Source organism: Neoarius graeffei, chromosome 9, assembly GCF_027579695.1.
Source record: "Neoarius graeffei isolate fNeoGra1 chromosome 9, fNeoGra1.pri, whole genome shotgun sequence".
NCBI classification, from domain to species: Eukaryota; Metazoa; Chordata; class Actinopteri; order Siluriformes; family Ariidae; genus Neoarius; species Neoarius graeffei.
In genome coordinates, this window is record NC_083577.1 from 65,787,717 (window position 1) to 65,809,854 (window position 22,138).

Sequence of the window (22,138 nt, forward strand, 5' to 3'; positions counted from 1 at the left end):
AGGCAGTGTCAGGCCTCGAGCTGGAAATGAATCTAAACTGGACATCCTATCAACTGCACAAATAATGATTGAAAATTTTCAAAAAAAAATGAAATCGTTAGTGACTCTTACTTTCTTTTCATACTCTTCATGGCTCAGATTGCACACCCTGGTGATAGCTCTGCTCATCATTTTCTCCCTGTATTCATTCACACTTTCCCTTTCTGCTACGCCTGATCCGGACTCCTCCACCACTGTGTAACTGCTGTCTTCTGCTCTTCCTCTGCCTCGAGCCTGCAAGACAAAACACAAATTACTTCCTTAAGGCACATTCAATTCATCTGAGTTGAATTCATCTGAGTTGGCACATTCAATTCATCTAACACACCACCTACTATAGTGTGTTTATGTATATTTAACAGTTATTCTATGAAATCGAGTCGTACATGAGCTGATCGCTGACAAGGCGCGTAGCACCAAGTTGGCCATAAGCCATGTACAACAAGATTGAGTGGAATAACTGTTTTATTCTATCCACATTCACTGTATTTTGAGAAACAGAGCATTTTTATTTTTTGCAAATTCAATAAATAAAAACTTGATACAAAATGTCAGACAAAATCATTTCTGCTTAGAATGTAAACAAATGACGGTAGCAATGTGTGAAAAATGCTATAATAATAATTCTTGAAAAAAGTTCTTACCATCAAATACTTTTATTCCATATTTTGTTGCTTTTTTGTGTATTTTTTGGAGATTTTTTTTCTTCTTCTTTAGGGTTTTTTTGGCAGTTGGCAAACCAACTTAAAGGTGCATTACTGCCACTGACTGGGCTGGAGTGTGGAACAGGCGATATTAGAGGAAAAAACCCCACTATATTCTTTTAGCTATTTCTGTTTATTTTAAATACTTGATAATTTTTGGGGTTTTGTTTTTGAGTAGAGTTTTTATTTCATCTTCAGTTGATTCAGCAACACTCTCTGCCATTTTGTTTTTCTCTACTCACAGTATGTGAGCTGATGTCCTAGTAGTAGAGTAGCCAATCAGAGCGTGGGATTGCTCATATCCAGTGATTGTGGATAGAATAATAACACTTATTTTGTTCTTGTGTCTAATGAACTATGTCCTATGTCTATCATTAGATTTTAATGCCAGTTAATGCCATTTATAATAAGCTATATGTTGAGCATATTATTTATTTGCAGTACTGCTGTTTATTTGTGGAGATTCTTTTATGACACTGAACCTATCCATGATTAATACCAGTGTTCTGTTTCTGATTACGATATGTTATATGATATGTTCTGTAATATATGTGGGATGGCCTGGGAAAATAATTCCTGAAAGAGATCTGCATCACAATCACAAGTCAAGTTACAATATTATGGTTACCCATAAAAGTGAAAAGGGAGAAACTGCATTTAGAAATTCCATTTCAACTCCACAATTGATTAGGATTATGTCCATTTCACGGCATGTAGTTATCCAAAAACTTGATCAAAGGCTGACGTTCACTGTGTGCAAAAAGCACATTTAGGTTTTAGGCAGTGTTAGGCTGACTGACCATTTTTACCATGATTAAGACTGGAAACAATAAAAACGCTTTCCATGCTGATGTAGTGAAATTTATTTATCCGATGGCCTTTCCTAGTCAGCCACATATATGGCAGTCACATAAAATGCATTCATGATTTTTAGTTTTTAATAAGTATACAATTACAAACAGCTAAAAAATCAAACAGTGCTGCTTTCTGACCCAACACTAGTAAGAGAGGCAAAGCTAGCAAGGTGGCATTTACCTGAATCATAGCAATTTCGTTGGTTACCAAACAGTATCGGATGACGACATTACACTGCTTAATATCAAGGCCCTCCTCTGCCACAGTGGTGGCTATCAGCAGATTGATCACTCCTTCACGAAACTTGTTCAGCACATCCCTCTGCTCTGCCTGCCATCACACACACACACAAAAATTTCAGGAAAATAATATATAGTTTATATATACCAAACTGGGGCGGCACGTCATCATCATCTCTTCCCACTCGGCACGGTCTCGGCCTTGGGGTGCTCCTGATATTTGCTCGATTGCAGGCAAACATCTATCAGTCGCTGTAAAGCTGCTTTGTCCATCATAGTTCTCCTGATCTGTGTTTCATCAACTCCTAAAACTCTCTCAAGATACGTCCATTTCTCGTGGGATGTTCTAACGTCAAACAGGACCTGCTTCTGCAAGACATTACTGTCCATTCTACAGACATGTCCGATATACTTGACTTGCTGGTGCTGACAGAAATTACGAATGGGCAATGTTTGGGTCATTTCCCGTAGTTGTTCGTTAGATAGCTTGAAACTCCAGTCTACTTCACCTTGAAGCTGGACGTCACGACCTTTCTGGTTTGGAGCATTCTTTCTCTGAAACGCACCTTTGACCATCTTCCTAAGAAAACCATGCCACACAGTCTCGACTTTGCCCAACTCTTTCTCTGTTAGAGTCCATGCCTGAATGCTGTATAGTAACCTGGAGCGAACACATGTTGTCAGAAAGCTAATTCTTGTTGTTAGTTGTATTCTTCTATCTATAAGTACATGTTTCAAGTCATTCCATTTCTGGAAGGCAGATCTGGACCTGGCATACAGGAACTGAGAGGTGTCCATTTCATCATTTGAGATGGTATAGCCGAGGTATTTAAAATTTTGCACATTCTTGATTCTGTGGTCATTCACGGTTACCAAGCATTCCTGATTCTTGATCTCATCTTCTACGTGGAAGACCATTGTCTCGGTTTTACTGTATGACATCTGCAATCCAAACCGTGTATAGGTTTGATCATATATTTCGAGGATGCGCTTCAGTTCCTGGACAGAGTTAGCAAAAATGGCCTCATCATCTGCATACAGGAGTTCTGTAACATGAGTAATACTGGATTGAGGGGACTTCCTACGATATTCCCTTGGTGACACTTCATTAGGTATGCAGTATTCTATTTTAAATCCTGCTTCTGGGTGCTTCTTCAGAACCTCACTCCGTGCTATTCGTACAACAAAGTCCATGTATATGTTGAAAATAATGGGGGACTCCAGGGATCCTTGATGGCATCCTACCAACGTCTCAAAGAAATGTGTGCTTCCTTTAATACAGGCTTTTGTGCCAATGTATAATGCATGTAATACAGAAACCACGTGAGGACATTTGAGTCGGATCTCTAAGCACCTGAACAGAGCATCTCTTGGAATCCAATCGTACGCTGCTTTAAGATCCACAAAGGCTATGTAGACTGGGGTTTTGGACTTCCTTGTATTCTCAATCAGTTGACGTAAAATGAATATAGCATCAGATGTTGATCTATTCGCTCGGAAGCCAAATTGTGATGGCAACAAGACATGTTCGTAAGCTTCCCTAATCCTTTCAACAACAATCCCAGATAGCACCTTGGAGACTGTTGCAACTATACTCAGCCCTCTATAATTATCCATGGGTGATTTGAGACTCCTTTTGTACAGACAGGTTATGCTGGCTCTCAACCACTGGGATGGTACTTAGAGACATGACCATATCATTCCAATCAGAAGCGTGATGTATTTTATTAAACCCATGGACATCGTATATTTAAGTTGTTCTGCATACACCTTGTCCCCTGGCATCTGCCATTCTTAAGTCGCTTCATGTTATTCTTAACTTCTGTATCATCGGGTATCAGAACGCTTCTCAGGAAGGTCATCAGGCAGTAGTATGTGTGGATATTTCTCCGGTTCTTCCAGTTCAGGTTGGGGCTCATACACTTGGCTGCTAAAGTGTGCACAAAAGTGTTTCTCTAATTTCAGTGGTGGCATTAATAGATTATTGCTCTGTGAGAGTGATGTATGTTGTTTCATTAATCTGAATTCCTCCTCTGTGTCCCGTTGTTGACTAGCATAATTCAGCTGGTCTGCCTTAGCTTTGAAAAAGGCATTTTTCAGTTGTGTGCGAAGCTTTCTCAGTTCATAAGATAGCGATTTTTTTTCTTCACTGGGTCTTTTTCTGTCTGATGTCTGTGAGTGAGTTCCCGATAAGCATCGTTTGTCCACGGTTTGTCAATTCCCATCTTAGTCTTCGGGGGTATTGTCTCCTTCGATGCCTGCTGGATGGCATTTATTACCAATTATTCCATCTCATCTAGCTGCAAGGAGCTTGGGTCATCAATTAGAATTCGATCAAGTCTCGCACTATATGAAGCTTGAATTTCGGGATCGCTTCTTAGTTTTCAAATGTCTGGGTATGAGGGGGGTGTTTTCCTTTGTCCGAAGATCTTTTTCACCTGTTTTCTTGTTGGAAAAACAGCCTGCATAAAACTATGCAATGGTCAGATTCAAATATCTGACTTTGCATTGGGTACATACGACAGTTCGTGGTCGCACGTTTAACATACCAGTCAGCCATTATGTAGTCGAGCCAGTGTTTATAGCCAAGATTGGAATAGAATGACCATCTGTGTTCATCTGATCTTGTCGCGAACATTGTATTCAAAAGGTAGAGTTTGTTGCTTTCTGCAGTATCGATCAGCTTGACGCCATTAAAGCTTGTTGGATCCTTATCATTATATGGCCCTACTCCTCTCCAGTATCCCTGATTGCAGTCTTCTCCAATGGTGGCATTGAAGTCACCAGCAATGACATTTTTAAACGATGGATGGTCTACATGGTGGTGTAGTGGTTAGCACTGTTGCCTCACAGCAAGAAGGTCCTGGGTTCAAGCCCAGCTGCCGACGAGGGCCTTTCTGTGTGGAGTTTGCATGTTCTCCCCGTGTCTGCGTGAGTTTCCTCTGGGTGCTCTGGTTTCCCCCAAAGACATGCAGGTTAGGTTAATTGGTGGCTCTAAATTGACCGTAGGTGTGAATGTGAGTGTGAATGGTTGTTTGTCTCTATCTGTCAGCCCTGCGATAACCTAGCGACTTGTCCAGGGTGTACCCCGCCTCTCGCCCATAGTCAGCTGGGATAGGCTCCAGCCTGCCTGCGACCCTGTAGAACAGGATAAGCGGCTACAGATTATGGCTGGATGGATACCAAAACTATTTTCACTAGCTATGTAAGGGCAATAATTTCTCAACTTCTGTGGTTTACCACGTAATACATTATATAATAGCAATTATATCCATCCATCCATTATCTGTAATCGCTTATCCTGTGCAGGGTCGCGGGCAAGCTGGAGCCTATCCCAGCTGACTGTGGGCGAGAGGCAGGGTACACCCTGGACAAGTCACCAGATCATCACAGGGCTGACACATAGAGACAAAAAAACATTCACACTCACACCTACAGTCAATTTAGAGCCACCAATTAAGCTAACCTGCATGTCTTTGGACTGTGGGGGAAACCAGAACACCCGGAGGAAACCCACACAGACACGGGGAGAACATGCAAACTCCACACAGAAAGGCCCCCGTCGGCCACTGGGTTCAAACCCAGAACCTTCTTGCTGTGAGGTGACAGCACTAACCACTACACCATCGTGCAAAATAGCAATTATATATGAACCTTAATTGATGAGATGGTGCTTTCCTAAGACAAGAATTTAAATGACAATAAATTGATTGTCATTGATATTCTGACAAAAGTAACTTACTGCTGTCATTGGTTTGACCACACTCTGATCTCCACCACCAATCAAGTGGCTTGCTCTGACACCAGCGTCCTCAAACTTTGGGTTTTCATGAATCCACTGGCTAAGAGCTATGGCACTGAGGCGAGTCTTGGTGAAGATAATTCCTCTGGCTTCAGTTCTGGTGGTGTATTCCTCCAAGATGAGTGTCCTCAGCTGAGCTAGACTATTATTTTCATACTGTGGGTTTTTCATCAGCTCCTGAAGATGCTCTTTTTTAGCTGTTGATTATCATAAGAGAGAGAGAGAGAGAGAGAGAGAGAGAGAGAGAGAGAGGTTAGAAGATTTCAAAGCCTGAAGGTAATCAGCAACACATTTAGTGTTGTATTCTAGCTTTAAATTCTTGCTTGGCTAACTATGAGTCAGAAGAAATAGCGTGTTGAAAACATTGTGAAAGAAAGTGAACATATTTATCAGATCATTGTGCACTACGACCTGGCGACTTGTCCAGGGTGTACCCCGCCTTTCGCCCGTAGTCAGCTGGGATAGGCTCCAGCTTGCCTGCGACCCTGTAGAAGGATAAAGCGGCTAGAGATAATGAGATGAGATGAGATGAGATTGTGCACTACATGGCAGGCAGTGTTGTAATACCTTTAAATAATTTGAAGAGAAATCGTTCCGTGTCAGTGATCTGAATGGTGTCCTCATCATCAGGGGTAAATTTCTTCTTGAGCTCTTCATTGTAGTACTTGTCGAGGAAGCTGAAAGCATCACGCATGCGGATGGTGTTGCTCTGGTAGAGAGCCTCGTTGTACTGACGCAGATGCTCTGCACAAACCCGCACTGTCTGATTGTCTTCTTTAGCAGCTGACAACATGAAACACAGTTATATAGCATCACAACTACTATTAACACCATTGTGAACAGTATTTGTATTCATACTGCTATTTAAAAGGGCATTATTACTACTCCCTATTTATAATGTATGACATGGTAATTTTTGTTAGTTATCTGATAGATTATCCAGAAGATCTGAAGATCATATAGAGCTCCAGTTTGGGATTTTATCCATTTTGATGTGGGGACATGGTTGAGCATCAATTACAGATGAAAGGAAGGCGGGTTGACCTGGCAGGTAACAGCAGGTTCAAACCACATGTGTTGCAATAACCCTAAACTTTGGAGTATCAGAAGGAGTTTTTCTTTGTCATTGTTATCTCTTTGTAGCTTATTAGGAATCTAGATTTCTCCAAAGCAGCTTTTTGAACAATGTCTATTGTTAAAAGCTCTATACAAATAAAATTGAATAAAAGTTGAATGTTATCTTACTACTAAATACTAAAGTATGTGCTGCTGATTTAAATGGGAGAGAACAGAACATTTGATAGACAAACAAAACAACATCAACAAAAAAAGAAAACCAAATAACAACTAACTAGGCCAACAAAACACCCTGCCCACTTCATAAGAATGCCACTGTGTAACACTGTAAAAAGCAGTTCTATTTCACTTTTGGCCAGATTTCCCCAATTTGGTTGTTTCACGATACAAGAATTTTTTAATCTGCAGGAGACTTGGAGGACTGCTCAACTCAGAGGCTCATGTTTTTTAACAGAGCCATCCTTGTAGGCTTGTCTCATACAAGCTTTAGGCAGGAAGACTCGTGCTCTCAAACCCATGCCAGGCTTCTTAGTGCCTCCTGTGTATCTTATGGCAGGAGCCCTAAACATGACTCCCCATCATTCTAGAAGGGTAAGGCCAGCGGTGAGACAGTTTATAGCCAAAAACATCAGCCACTGTGTAGCGACTACATCAAATCATTGGATCCTCATTAGTGATGCAGTCAAGACCACCTAAACCAAGATAAAGTCATGACCAAGACCAGAGTATATAGAGACTGAGACAAGGCCACAACTTTGAGGGGTTGAGACCAAGTCAAGACCAAAACCAAAGCAGGGTGAGACCGAGTCGAGACCAGGACCAGACCAGTGGGTGTGAAAGGGAGGTGTGTGTGTGTGTGTGTGTGTGTGTGTGTGTGTGGAGGGGGTGTTAAGAGTAACAAAAATGTCAAATTAGCAACGAGTCACATTATTGGTTGCATCTGAAGCAGGAAGTTTTACATCCAATCACAGTAATAATGTTAACAATTAATCAGACAATACACAGGCAATTCAGTGAAATCCCCACAGTTGTGTTCTTGACCAGTCTTGAAATAGAATCCTGCCTGAGTCTCTGTATCCAAGACCGCGTAAAAATGTGGTGGATTCTGAGACGAGACTGAGACATTCAAAAAGTGGTCTTGAGAGAACACCCTGGACACCCACATTTTCTCCTGGTCTTGACTCAGTCTCACCCTACTTTGGTTTTGGTCTTGACTTGAGCTCAAACCCGCAAAGTCTTGGCCTTGTCTCAGTCTCTATACACTGGTCTTGGTCATGACTTTGTCTTGGTTTAGGTGGTCTTGACTACAACATTAGATCTCAAAAAGTTATTAGTTGAATCCAAAAAGGTATCACAGTTAACTCAGAAAAGAGCTCCCTAACAGAGCAGATGTAGCAAAACAGGCCATACAATTCGGTGGTGCTGAGAATGCTAAAACTGAGGTCTGCAGTCTCTGTGCTAATTCTTGTAGGCATGCAGGAACTACACATTTTTCCCAATTTTTTACCAGTTCAGAGACCTCTCCGTGTGTTGGTTTGCCTAGATAATGCTGTGAAGATCAACTACATCAACCATCAATGCGGCACCAGCTTGAGAGGCCCTCTTCACCTTGTACGGAATGCCCTCATGTAGGCTCATCCACGGTTATCCGCACTAAAGATAACTCATCTGCCAAGCCTGTACAGTGTAGTGTATGCATTATTGAGACATGTTTGCCCAGGGAAGTGGCCTTTGCACTAGGATGTAGTATCCCAGATTTGCAAAAGGTTTGGTGAGGTGCAGGTAGACTCTTTGTGCCAATGGCAAGTCAACACACAGTTGATTGTGGTTCTCTCTGGCAGAGCCAGGGAACCACCAATTCTTACAATGTTGCACAGAATTCAGCAACTAGACTACAGTCCTGTTCATGGCCTCAAAATAGCCAGCAAGACCATTTTTCCATTGCTGCTTATGCTGGTGTTCAGAACACCCTAGCAGCTTCCTCTCTGATCAGATCTGCTGTTCCAAATGGATGGAAAGGTGTGGGTTTGGCCCCTCAGAATAAATAACAAACTGAGGACTGTGACCCAGCAGTCCAGGAAACACACCTAAAAGCTGGAGTCCTTAGTCCATGGATCTTGAATGGTGTGCCCTCCATGAGCGGGATCATATGCTTGATTCCCAAGAAATGTTTTTCCAGGGACTGTTAGACATCAGCAATTCCCCATCTAATGCTAAAGCTGTATGTGGCTGGCATTGCAGTGAACCATAGCACTGTGGATAACATCTCTCCGGTGGCTCGTAAAGTTATTGCGGCCTTTCAGAAAGGGATGAGGTGCTTCTATTGGCCAGGATCGCCTATGAGCATGGTATGGGATCTGCCCTTGCACTAGAGTTCCATACAAAAGCATTTCTCCTACAATATAAGGTATTTTTGAATAAGCCAATATATTTGGGTGTGTGGAACTTTGGTTTTATTTATCAGAATTTGTTTCATCATTTAAAGTGCACACTGTCTTTGCAAAATGTTTATTATTGCCTTTAGGATCCTAGGCAAAAGTCATAGGGCATTAGAGGTGTGGGAAATCACAGCACTTTAGTAGAAGATTAAGGACAAAAAAATATTTTTTTCTTTCCCTTTTATGTAGCTAGTACATATCAATTATGCAGATTAATTATCTGATCAAGGATCTGAGCTTACAAAGCAAAAGCCCAGTTTTGATTTCAGTTTGTCTTTAAAGGCCTCCTTACAAGTTATGCAAGATGCCAATGAGTGTCGTGTGTATAATGGAAAATGAACTGAAAGCAGCAGTGTAAGAGAACGCTGCCTTTGTGTGTTACAGTGGCCAAAATAATCCCAGTGGCCGATATATTTCGCTGAGAACAGAACTGGCCCAGAAACTGTCTATGACATCATTTTCCATGAGCACATGTTGTATAGATTCAGTGATTCTTCTTGGGTAAAGAAGAAAGGTTTAATGTAAATAGACTTACATAACAGCTGTAAAAAAAGAAAGAGATGAAATGTATAGTTTCTAGGGTGGCATGGTGGTGTAGTGGTTAGCGCTGTTGCCTCACAGCAAGAAGGTCCTGGGTTCGATCCCAACAACCAGTGAGGACCTTTCTGTGTGGAGTTTGCATGTTGTCCATGTGGGTGTGCTCCGGTTTCCCCCAAAGGCATGCAGGTTAGGCTAATTGGTGTCTCTAAATTGACCGTAGGTGTAAATGGTTGTCTATGTGTTAGCCTGGCAACTTGTCCAGGATGTACCCCGCCTCTTGCCCATAGTCAGCTGGGATAGGCTCCAGCCTTTCCAGTTTACAATGTAGAGGTGCCATAGCACTTTCAGTGATGACTTGACTATTGGTACTCAGTAAGGAAACAAGCTCCACTAATGCTGAAGGAAGCATGTCTTGATGAGCTGAAACATAAGAACGTCTCTCTCTTACCATTCTGCTCTTTTTGTACCACCCACTGCTCATAATTCTGTGTGCCTGGCTGGCATAGTGGGTTCAGTTTGGCATGTGTGTGAATCTCATTCATGATTCCTTTTATCACATCTCCAAAGGGATCCTTCAAAATAACAGGAAAAACAAAGTTATTACTGCCAAAAATCTGGAATGGAACTCACACTTTGTGTGAAATTCCATGATGATCATGACATATAGTCACAAAATAAAGATACAGTTACATACAAAAGTTTGCATACCCTTGGGTTTTGAGTGAAAACATGTAAATTATACCTCCAGTATTCCATGTTCATTTTAATGTATACAAAACTTACATGATATTACAGCAAGTGGAGTCTAAGTCAGCAGTTCTCTTTATTAGCAAGCTCAAATGTCTTTCCCCATTAAGGTGCCTACTGAATTAAACATACAGCGTGTTTACTTTTTAAAGTCTTACTTAACAAATGAAAAAGTCAAATAGGTTAAATTATCAAGCAGTTTGCCATGAGCGCTCAAGAGCCGATGGGATTATTAAAATGGAATTCACAAGAACTGAAACAGAAACTGCTGACCTTTCACAAAGCTGAAGGGAATAAAAGGATATTAACAAGTTTAGCGATACCATTACCACCATCATTCACAGGAAGAAACATAGACACAAAACAGGAATCAAGCAGCAAACAAAAAAAATCACTGAATAAGTAGACCTTGAAGTCAGCTGTGTTGACAGGGATGCCTCTGGCACCAACAAGATTACTTCTAGTTAAAATTGTATGCCTGAAATATCTTTAAAATATACTTTGAACCAAAAGGAAGCTATTGGACCCTTTCAGATATTTGACCATGTTGTGACCTTGCCCTTCTTGAGATCAACACCAGAATCTCATCTGTTCATCTTTTGGTTACAACGATAATTCCATACAAATCCTACCAACATTCAACTTCTCATTATTGAAATGTCATACTAATAAGAACCTCAGATGGATGGACGGATTGATGGATGGATGGATGGACAGATGAACAGCCCGAAGGCAAAATTGGATTAGACAAATCAATTAGGTAGCTGTTAGGTTTTGATCTGTCTGTTCCGAAGGAAGTTGAATTGACAAAGTATGATCTAGGAATCTAGACCTCTGCTGCCTAAGAGATTCTGCCTCATGGATATCTGGGAGATTCTGCCTCACAGGCCGATCCAGGCGCAAACAGTCACTGACACAGACACTACTGCTTAGATATGTTTCTCAGTTTATTGTCGGACAAACATGAGCTTATATTCACATTCAAGAGTGTGTTGTAGCCATGTGTTTGGATGATGATGATGTAATTGACGAAGCTAAGTTATCTATGTATAACATAAATAGGCAATGAAGCATTACATCACTGGCTTGCACTACACTACTGTATGAAAGAAACGAGACATTATGTACCATTACATCATCCGTCAGGATCATAGTCTTATGAAAAGAAGAAAACATTACTGAAGGTTATGTTAACCAGTAATCAGAGAGCAGAATGTGTGAGCGAAGATAAAGCTCAAGGTTTTAATGAACCAAAACAAGCAGCAATCAGAAAAGCCTGTTCCAGTTTCAAGAATAAGTAGCAATCAGACCAGCCTGTACCAGTTTCAAGCATGCCAGAGAAATATTTTTATCAACAGCCATAAAAAGTGCCATGAGTTCCTGAACATGGATATGTTAGTAACAGCTCTGTATTACAAACAGGAAGGAAGTTACCGGTATGCAAGAAAACTCTTACAGACACCTGACCTTGCTGTGACCTTCATCTAGTGGCAGTGACATAAAACTAAAAAAAAAAAAAAGAATGCACCCAACAAAATATTTAAAATATTTTAAAATATACAAATGTTCCTACAACTTATATAACAGCTAGGAATTTTGGTTTGATTGTTTCACGATTAATACCTTTTGACCATGTCTGTTAGATGATAATGAAGGAACAAGTGAGAGTACAGGGGTGTAGCTAGGATTTTTAAAAGGGGGGGGGGGTGTCACACACTGACTGGCAGCCTGAGTACATACCCGCAGGTTTGGAAATGAAAAAAATACATTGAATACATTTGAGAAAATAATGTGGTCTTTGCATCATTCTTTCATCTCATGTTGCAAGCTGTTGAGATGTCGAACAATGATTCGGCCAAATCAGCTTTATCCAGCAGTGTATGGATAGCGGCTCGACATCTTACTCTAGTCAACCGATGCAGAGCTCAACCAATGCAGATCAAAAAATTGACTTAGTACTAGAACAGAACTATGAAAAATATGTAACAAAAAACAATTACCATTGCTAGTTTTAGGTAGCTTAGAAACCGGCTCTTCCGTTACTGCTGTTTCTTCCACATTTTCTTGATGCTGTGTTCTAGAAACGGCACACTAAAACTTAGCTTCAAAGCCACAAAATGCAACTTTGATGGGAAAAAAAAAATTGTGTACCTCTCTTCACATCAAAAGGAGGAAAGTTTCACTTCTTTTGACATGGGGAATTATTAACACAAGAGGAAATACTCGTAATTTGCAACTAAAAAGACTGCAGCTACACTGGCAGCTTGACCATGCTTTCTAGTGCCATCGTGTTGTGCTTGCACAGAACTGGATTTTTGTGCCCAAACCACAGGAAGTCCATACAAGGTTATAGAACCCCTAATGAGGCTGAGGTAACAATCTAGTTTAAAAAAAAAATGTTAGAAAAATTACAGTCGACGCTTTTCTAATATTCTTATGCGGCTATTGAAAAAATGTATGGTCCGACAAAGGGGGGTCACGGGCACCCCAGGGGACCCCCCCCCCCCCAGCTATGCCCCTGGAGTATGCAAACTTTTGCGCTCATCTGTATAATGCAACACTCTGAGAGCATGCCTATGTATTTATAATATATTTAAATTCTAATGTAATAGGATGGTTTGCTTGGATGTGATTGGTACCTCCTTTCTTTCCTGAGCACTCGCGATACGTTTGTATGGACCCTTGGGTTCTTCTCCGCGAGTTTTGGTCTTTATTGTGTAGGCGTCCAAGTTAGCACAAATCTGCAAGGCAACATTATCATGACTAATACAGTCCATTTGGAAGAATTACATCTGCCAAAATATGCGTAGTCAGTCATGGTCTTAATAACACCACTTAGCCCATGATTTTATCCCTCCCTGCAATTCTGCTGATGTTAAGAAGATGGAAGGAGAGACTTGTTACTTAAACTATGAAAAGAGTGGCTAAGACACACATCCTGTGTACAGAGGGTGTCTTGTTGGGTTTGCTCATTCTTCCAGAGAAGAATGAAACACATTACATACTTTATAGCTACACAGTGCACAGGGGCCATGTGAAACATTCGGAGCAGCAGAGGGATGAGGTGGGGAAAAGAGATTTAGTGGTAAGAAACAGAAGGGAAATTTTTAACTAAAGAGAACTTTGGTCATAAAAGGTGTGTGACAGCAGGGATGAATCCAGCCCAAGAATCTGACAGATGCACATTTGCAGAAATATTTTAACTAATTTTACCAGATGGATTTTCACAAGGGCGTAGAGCATGCTGAGCCCTTTCCAAAGAGGGCAGCCACAGCCCGCTACGACCGCGGCTCGGCCTGCTACCCACCCCCGAAACCCCATGCGAGTGCGGCTTGCCAAAAACTTTGATTTGAGCCCTGGCTCCACTTGCACGCGCACATGCCGGGATTAAAAAATTCATAACTCAGCCACCAAAAGCCCTAGCCCCGCCAAACTTTACAGGCACCTCCCTCTCCCTGAGACCTTTCGAAACAGCCCAGGTATGACCCACTACGACCGTGGCTTGGCCCATTATTTGTGTTGAATTTCAACTTCTTTCTGGAGTATTTTATTGGTTTGACCTACATTCTTTGTCTCAGGTCATGCTATAAAAAGCAGCATGAGAATACAGGTAATTAGGTTGGGTAAGCATCAGTGCTTACCACAGGTGGTCAGATCCTGAACCACTGGTCTGTTGGTTGAGCATGACTATAGCCCATGTAGCCGGCTAGTAGTAAAGTAAACAAATGTCCCGTGACCGATGTTAAGAGGTGCACATATATTTCTGACCGATGCATGTGCATCGGTTGCATCAGTCTGGATCCGTCCCTGGTGACAAGACCAACTGAAATATGAATTAGGATGTTTTCTGCATCTACATGTACGGTGTGTGTTAAAATGCATTTACTCTGAGAATGTGCTCCTCAGCTTTCTGTTGAGTCTTAGCTCCTCCAACTCCAGGTGAAGCAGTGAGGCCGAGGATCTGTGGCAGTGGCACCGGATCTTTCTGCTCTTTTCTCAGCTTAGCATTCTTGTGCTTCTGTTTCAGGTAGCGGATCATGATGTGGTTATAAACACCGCCCTTTTGTGTGTGGTGGCACTCATCAATTACCATCAAAGTAAATTCTGTAGAAGAAGCCAGTAAGATTAAACACTGAGTACTTTTTAAACACAACACACTAACCATGTCCCAACAGAAGGATCTAAACCACCAACAGCACCGTCACTGATGTAAATGTAAAGTCAGTATATCGTCGTGAACAGGCAAAGTCACTGGACACTTCTGAATATTATGTTTATAATATTATTAATGTGTTTTATTTCTACTCCTCATCTTTGGTACTGTGTTCTCTTTCCGAAGATATCACCATAATACAGTATTGTGACTTTGGTATAGTTCTCTAGACTTTAAACATACTCCAAACACAAGAATGTCAACTTCTTTTGAATGGTTAATTCTGAATATGTAGATCAGCTCATGGGTCAACTTTGTCAACACAGCACATACTCAGAGTTGATTCACAGGATATTGAAGAGTTAAATCGGAAATTGTGCACATCAGTACAGATCAGGCATGCCTCAGTTATACAAGCTTCAGACTTGAACTTAAGCCCATTTTCAGAGACGTTCAACTGAGTGAGGAGTTGCATTCAGCCCATTAAGGGCCATGTTATAATTTCGTGACGACATCAGCAGGTAAAATTGCTGGTTAGTTATTTGAGAAGGCAAGAGGATATAGAGCATTTACAAAGTGCATATTCATGCACCGTCATAACTTTAGGTAACGCTGATGTGACAAGGTTATATAAATGTTCTTAGGCCATTTTACTAGTTTATAGATGCCAGAGCAGTGAATTCCACACTGATTATTTGTAATGGTTTAAAGTGACTGTGGCAGCGGGGGCGTGGTCTAGCATCGGTCTGTGACAGGAGGGCGGAGTCGGGGAAGTTAAGTGGCAGAATCATTTCACCTGTTGTTAATTGATGTTTGTGTGTCTTCCCAGGGACCGCGCCCTTCTTAAGGAGAGAGAGTGAGAACAGAGGGTCTCTCTCGATAACCAGACAGCTAATGTGTGTGCGTGTGTCTGTGTGTGCGTATTTACAGCTGAAAAGCTGAATAAAGAGAGTTTTGTATGCTCAGTTCTGTCCTGCCGTCCTTCTGTGCTCCACCCCTTTACACGAACTGCCACAGTGGTGCTGAAACCCGGGAATGAGCACAGAAGACCACAGCCCCATGGAGTCCTCCACCTTCGCTGACCTGATCCACGCCTTCGCCACGGCCCAACAGAGCCAGCACCAGGGGCTGCTCGCCCTCCGAAAGGAGCAAGAACAACGGTTCGAGGCCCTGGTGCTGGCGCAACAGGAAGATCGTCGGGCGTTCCGGCACCTCCTCGCGTCGGCGGGGTCCACCAACTCCACCGCCGCGGGCCCTTCCCCCCTCACCCTCACGAAGATGGGCCCGCAGGACGACCCCGAGGCATTCTTCACGCTCTTTGAGCAGGTAGCAGAGACCTCGGGGTGGCCGGTGGAACAGCGCGCCGCGCGCCTCCTTCCCCTGCTAACAGGAGAGGCGCAGCTGGCCGCGCTACAGCTCCCCGCCGACCGCCGGCTGGCCTACGCGGACCTTCGCCGGGCCGTCCTCCAGCGGGTGGGACGCACCCCAGAGCAACATCATCAGCGTTTCCGCGCTCTGCGCTTGGAGGAAGTCGGCCGGCCGTTCGCGTTTGGCCAGCAACTCCGGGACGCCTGCTGGCAGTGGTTGAGGGCCGACAGCTGCGACGCCGAGGGACTCATCGACCAGGTGGTACTGGAACAGTTCGTCGCGCGTCTACCAGCGGGAACCGCAGAGTGGGTCCAGTGCCACCGCCCGGCGTCGCTGGATCAGGCAATCGAGCTGGCGGAGGATCATCTGGCGGCTGTCCCGACGGCAGGACAGCAGACGACCTCTTCTCTTCTCTCCTCTCTCTCTCTCTCCCTCCTGTGTCTTCTCCTCGCCCCATTCCCCCACCGCGGAGACGGGGGCCGGCGCCACCTCAGCCGGCCCGCCGCACCCGCGGTGCCCTTCCGTGTCTCCCTTCTGTGTCTGTCTCTCCCCCCCCTCAGGTGAGTGAGCCCCAGAGCACTAGTGCAGAGAGGAAGCCTGGGCCGGTTTGCTGGCGCTGCGGGGAACCGGGCCACCTCCAACAGCAGTGCTCGATAATGGAGGTGGGCGCGGTGGTTCGGATCCCCAACGCGCCAGGAGCCGCCCTCGATCGGGCCGGAGCGTATCGCATACCGGTGAGTATCCAAGGGGATACATATCAGGCGTTGGTGGATTCTGGCTGTAATCAGACCTCAATCCACCAAAACCTGGTGCAAGACGAGGCATTGGGGGGAGCACAATTGGTGAAGGTGTTGTGTGCACGGGGATGTTCACAACTACCCTTTAGTGTCGGTCCACATTATTTTCAGAGGGGAAAAATTTATAGTGAAGGCGGCGGTTAATCCTCGCCTTACCCACTCTTTAATTTTGGGGACTGATTGGCCGGGATTTCGGGGTTTAATGACGCACTTGGTCAAGAGTGGGTCCTGCCATTTGACAGGGGGAGGTCCCAGTGTCGCTTTGGCGGGAGCAGCTGTCACAGAGCCGTCTACGTCATCTCCGCGCCAGAGTGAGGAGCCGCCGGCTCCTCCTCTCTCTATTGGGGAATCCCTCGCGGATTTCCCGTTAGAGCAATCGCGAGACGAGACTCTGCGGCATGCTTTTGACCAAGTGAGAGTAATCGATGGTCAAACGCTCCAGCCGAACGCCACCCCGTCCTTCCCCTACTTCGCGATTATGAAGGATAGATTATACCGAGTGACGCAGGACACTCAAACTAAAGAGCGAGTCACGCAGCTGTTAATTCCGAAGAGCCGCCGGGAATTGGTATTCCAGGCGGCTCACTTTAATCCCATGGCTGGACACTTAGGGCAGGATAAAACACTAGCCCGAATAATGGCCCGATTCTATTGGCCGGGGATTCGCGGCGATGTCCGTAGGTGGTGTACGGCATGCCGCGAATGCCAGTTAGTAAACCCAGCGGCCATTCCAAAAGCGCCTTTGCGCCCTCTACCGTTAATCGAGACCCCGTTCGAAAGAATTGGCATGGATCTCGTCGGGCCATTAGATCGGTCAACACGAGGGTACCGCTTTATATTGGTTCTGGTGGACTATGCAACGCGATACCCGGAAGCAGTGCCTCTTCGCAATATCTCAGCACGCAGTATTGCGGAGGCGCTCTTCCGCGTCATCTCCCGAGTTGGAATCCCGAAGGAGATTCTGACTGATCAAGGCACCTCGTTTATGTCACGAACACTGAAGGAACTGTATGGGTTATTAGGTATTAAGCCGATCCGCACCAGCGTTTATCACCCACAAACGGACGGCTTAGTGGAACGGTTTAATCGCACCCTTAAAAACATAATTAAGAAATTTGTAAGTGAGGACGCGCGTAACTGGGATAAATGGCTCGAACCCTTGCTCTTTGCAGTGCGAGAAGTCCCCCAAGCCTCCACGGGGTTCTCCCCGTTTGAATTATTATATGGGCGTAAGCCGCGCGGCATTTTAGATGTGCTGCGAGAAAATTGGGAGGAGGGACTTTCACCAAGCAAAAATGAAATTCAATACGTTATTGACCTGCGCGCAAAACTCCACACACTCACACAACTAACCCAGGAGAATTTGCGGCAGGCCCAAGAACGGCAAACCCGCCTGTACGACAAGGGTACGCGCCTTAGAGAGTTTGCACCGGGAGAGAAAGTACTCGTACTGTTGCCCACATCGAGCTCTAAATTAGTCGCCAAGTGGCAAGGACCCTTTGAGGTCACACGGCGAGTCGGGGACGTCGACTATGAGGTGAAACGAACGGACAGGGGTGGGGCGCTACAGATTTACCACCTCAACCTACTCAAACTCTGGAACGAGGAGGTCCCCGTGGCGTTGGTGTCGGTGGTTCCAGAGAAGGCGGAGCTGGGGCCGGAGGTTCAAAAAGGAACATTAGCATCACGTCCCTCTCCGGTCCCCTGTGGAGACCACCTCTCCCCGACCCAACTCGCGGAGGTTGCCCAGTTGCAGACCGAGTTTTCGGACGTGTTCTCACCCCTGCCCGGCCGCACTAACCTCATAGAGCACCACATTGAGACGCCCCCGGGGGTGGTAGTGCGTAGCCGCCCTTACAGGTTACCCGAACACAAGAAAAAGGTGGTTCGGGAAGAACTCGAGGCCATGCTCGAAATGGGCATCGTCGAGGAGTCCCACAGTGACTGGAGCAGCCCGGTGGTCTTGGTACCCAAGGCCGACGGGTCGGTCCGGTTCTGTGTGGACTATAGAAAAGTCAACGCGGTGTCTAAATTCGATGCGTACCCAATGCCTCGTATTGATGAGTTGCTCGATCGGCTAGGCACGGCTCGTTTTTACTCGACACTGGATTTAACAAAGGGTTATTGGCAGATCCCCTTGACTCCATTATCCCGTGAAAAAACGGCCTTTTCCACACCGTTCGGCTTACACCAATTCGTCACACTTCCTTTTGGGCTGTTTGGGGCGCCTGCTACGTTTCAGCGGCTGATGGACAGGGTCCTCCGCCCCCACGCCACCTATGCGGCCGCGTACTTGGATGATATCATTATTTATAGTAATGACTGGCCGCGGCACCTACAACACCTGAGGGCCGTCCTTAGGTCGCTGAGGCGGGCGGGTCTCACGGCCAACCCGAAGAAGTGTGCGATTGGGCGGGTGGAAGTACGGTATCTGGGCTTCCACTTGGGCAACGGGCAGGTGCGTCCCCAAATTAACAAGACTGCAGCAATTGCGGCCTGCCCGAGGCCCAAGACCAAAAAGGGGGTGAGACAGTTCCTGGGGCTGGCTGGCTATTATCGTAGGTTTATACCTAATTATTCGGACGTCACCAGCCCGCTGACTGATCTGACTAAAAAGGGGGCACCAGATCCGGTCCAGTGGACGGAGCAATGCCAGCGGGCTTTTTCTAAGGTTAAGGCTGCACTGTGTGGGGGGCCACTTTTACACTCCCCTGACTTTTCTCTCCCTTTTATGTTGCAGACGGATGCGTCGGACAGAGGGCTGGGGGCCGTTTTGTCCCAGCAGGTGGAGGGGGAGGATCGCCCTGTCTTGTACATTAGCCGCAAGCTGTCGGTGCGTGAGGGGCGCTACAGTACCATCGAAAAGGAGTGCCTGGCAATCAAGTGGGCGGTCCTCGCTCTCCGGTACTACCTGCTGGGACGCCCTTTCACCCTCTGTTCGGACCACGCGCCCCTCCAGTGGCTCCACCGCATGAAGGATGCCAATGCGCGGATCACCCGTTGGTATCTGGCACTCCAACCCTTTAACTTCAAGGTGATCCACAGGCCGGGGGCGCAGATGGTCGTGGCGGACTTCCTCTCCCGTCAAGGGGGGGGGGGGAGTCGGCTGCGGGCCGGACGGCTGCCCGGCCTGAGTCGGGCGGTGGGGGTATGTGGCAGCGGGGGCGTGGTCTAGCATCGGTCTGTGACAGGAGGGCGGAGTCGGGGAAGTTAAGTGGCAGAATCATTTCACCTGTTGTTAATTGATGTTTGTGTGTCTTCCCAGGGACCGCGCCCTTCTTAAGGAGAGAGAGTGAGAACAGAGGGTCTCTCTCGATAACCAGACAGCTAATGTGTGTGCGTGTGTCTGTGTGTGCGTATTTACAGCTGAAAAGCTGAATAAAGAGAGTTTTGTATGCTCAGTTCTGTCCTGCCGTCCTTCTGTGCTCCACCCCTTTACACGAACTGCCACAGTGACACTTGCAGGGATATTTTGTTTAATCCACATGTTAATGGAAGTCATCCAGAATGTTAATGTAGTTAAATGGAATTTGAATTCTAATAAAAAGCAATAGAATAGAATAGAAACTGATTATCTATGTACTGTATCTGGTTCCAGCTCCATTGGCTAAACCATTCTGTGCTTGGAAAACCTCTCTTAGTACTTTTTCATATTAATGCTGAGCAGCCTGGATGTCTACACACACCATTTGCTTTGGAATGCCAACACTAACTTTTGCTTTCTCTTAAAGCGGCTGCATTTTAAACACGAGGCTTAGTGTTTTATGGCTGTGCATGACACTAGCTTAAACCCTGAATGCCTGAACAGCAGTTCATCTACAAGTCCCTTGTGAGAAATAGAGTGAGGAGGAGACAATCTCCTACTTCTTAGGGTCACACCCTTGCTCTGTACACATTTAAGTGTAAACATAATAGTAACAATAACCTGGCGACTTGTCCAGGGTGTACCCCGCCTCTTGCCCATAGTCAGCTGGGATAGGCTCCAGCTTGCCTGCGACCCTGTAGAACAGGATAAAGCGGCTACAGATAATAGATGGATGGATGGATGAATGGATGGATGGATAATAGTAACAGTTTCTCTTCCTCTGTGATACTGCAAGACATTCCACCAAGCCTCTGGGGAAAAGCACCAAAGTGTGCATGTGTCACAGCCAGAACAGTAGTTTAACAGGAATGTGTTTTACAAATCTAACTCTAAAGGTGTTGTGTACTCATACAGATGGATTCAACTCTTGTAGTGGAACAATAAACCTGAATCATTTAGGGAAGAAAAAAATAATCTCCTGTGGGTTTGATCAGTCAGCCAATTTATTCACTGATGACTAGAACAGACATGTGGCCAAAAGACCAATAAAAAAAGAAAAAGTAAAGAAAAAGGAGAAATATCCCTAACACTAATAAACACCATATGTCACCTTGTAATGGGCACTGCCAGAAAAGCAGTAGAATTGGCAGCCTAGAGAGGATGTTTAAAGAAAATATGTCAAATGAATCATTAAGTGGACAGTGTATTGAGCTCGCTCCAATTTTAGCCAACCAGTGAAGCTGTACAAAGTGGAATGTTTTTAGAGAAATACAAAACTGTGCGAATTATCCCGTAATGAATAAGGTCATGGTAAAGCAAGTGTAACCTACGTGATAACGTGATCCCGTCCTCGTCACCCTGTTTGGCTTTGGCTAAAGAGTTTTCTAGGATTTGTGCAGTGCAGATGATGATGTCATTCTTCTCAACAACTTGTGGGAAGGAGATTTTGAGCTGTGAGTCTCCGCTCACTCTCTCAACAGAGTACTGGTGCTTCAGAAACTTCCCAAACTCTGCTTTGTAGTGCTGCTCCACCAGGGGCACCTATACAATGAAGTAAAAATGTCTGATCACTTCAAAAATAAACAGATCTTAAATTAATTCACATGCTTTGCATTTCAGAAACAGCTTGTTTTTACTTTAAAGTGCACTTGCACTGTAATGAAGACTAACACAGTGTAATGATAACAGATATAATATAAGCACTATGCAATATTCCAGTTAAGGAATATTCTGTCTGTCTGTCTCTTGCCATCCTCACAGTTGAGGGTCGGTGATCCAGGAAGCTATCAACTCTCTTCCCTGAATTCTCTTGGGTGATTATAGCACACCAGAGGGAACAAAACCCTTAAAGAATATTAGAGTGCAGTATTTGTTGAGAAACATTGTGGAAAGCTTTTTAAGTATACAGACACGCCTTTAAAAACAATGATAATCCTGTGATACGATTAAATAGTAACGGTCTGCAATATGAAATGCCTGCAATTCGAAGCTACTGTTTCCAAATAATACGTATAATTTTTTGGCTGTATTTTGTTATCTGTTTGTCAAAGTCACTTCGGAGTTAAACTATTCTA

General features: G+C 44.7%; 1 protein-coding gene across 2 annotated transcripts in view; it reads right to left on the reverse strand.

Moving 5' to 3' along the window:
• The window catches only part of ifih1 (interferon induced with helicase C domain 1), a 56,915-nt gene that overhangs the window by 2,142 nt on the left and 32,635 nt on the right, over window positions 1-22,138 (reverse strand). For both annotated transcript variants that reach the window (XM_060930118.1, XM_060930119.1), the window contains 8 exons: window positions 21,395-21,605; window positions 14,328-14,545; window positions 13,081-13,182; window positions 10,143-10,266; window positions 6,207-6,422; window positions 5,580-5,836; window positions 1,779-1,928; window positions 112-273 (listed from right to left, as the gene is read on the reverse strand). In XM_060930118.1, the coding sequence (XP_060786101.1) occupies window positions 112-273; window positions 1,779-1,928; window positions 5,580-5,836; window positions 6,207-6,422; window positions 10,143-10,266; window positions 13,081-13,182; window positions 14,328-14,545; window positions 21,395-21,605 (1,440 nt within the window). The remainder of the gene's footprint in view (window positions 1-111; window positions 274-1,778; window positions 1,929-5,579; window positions 5,837-6,206; window positions 6,423-10,142; window positions 10,267-13,080; window positions 13,183-14,327; window positions 14,546-21,394; window positions 21,606-22,138) is intronic.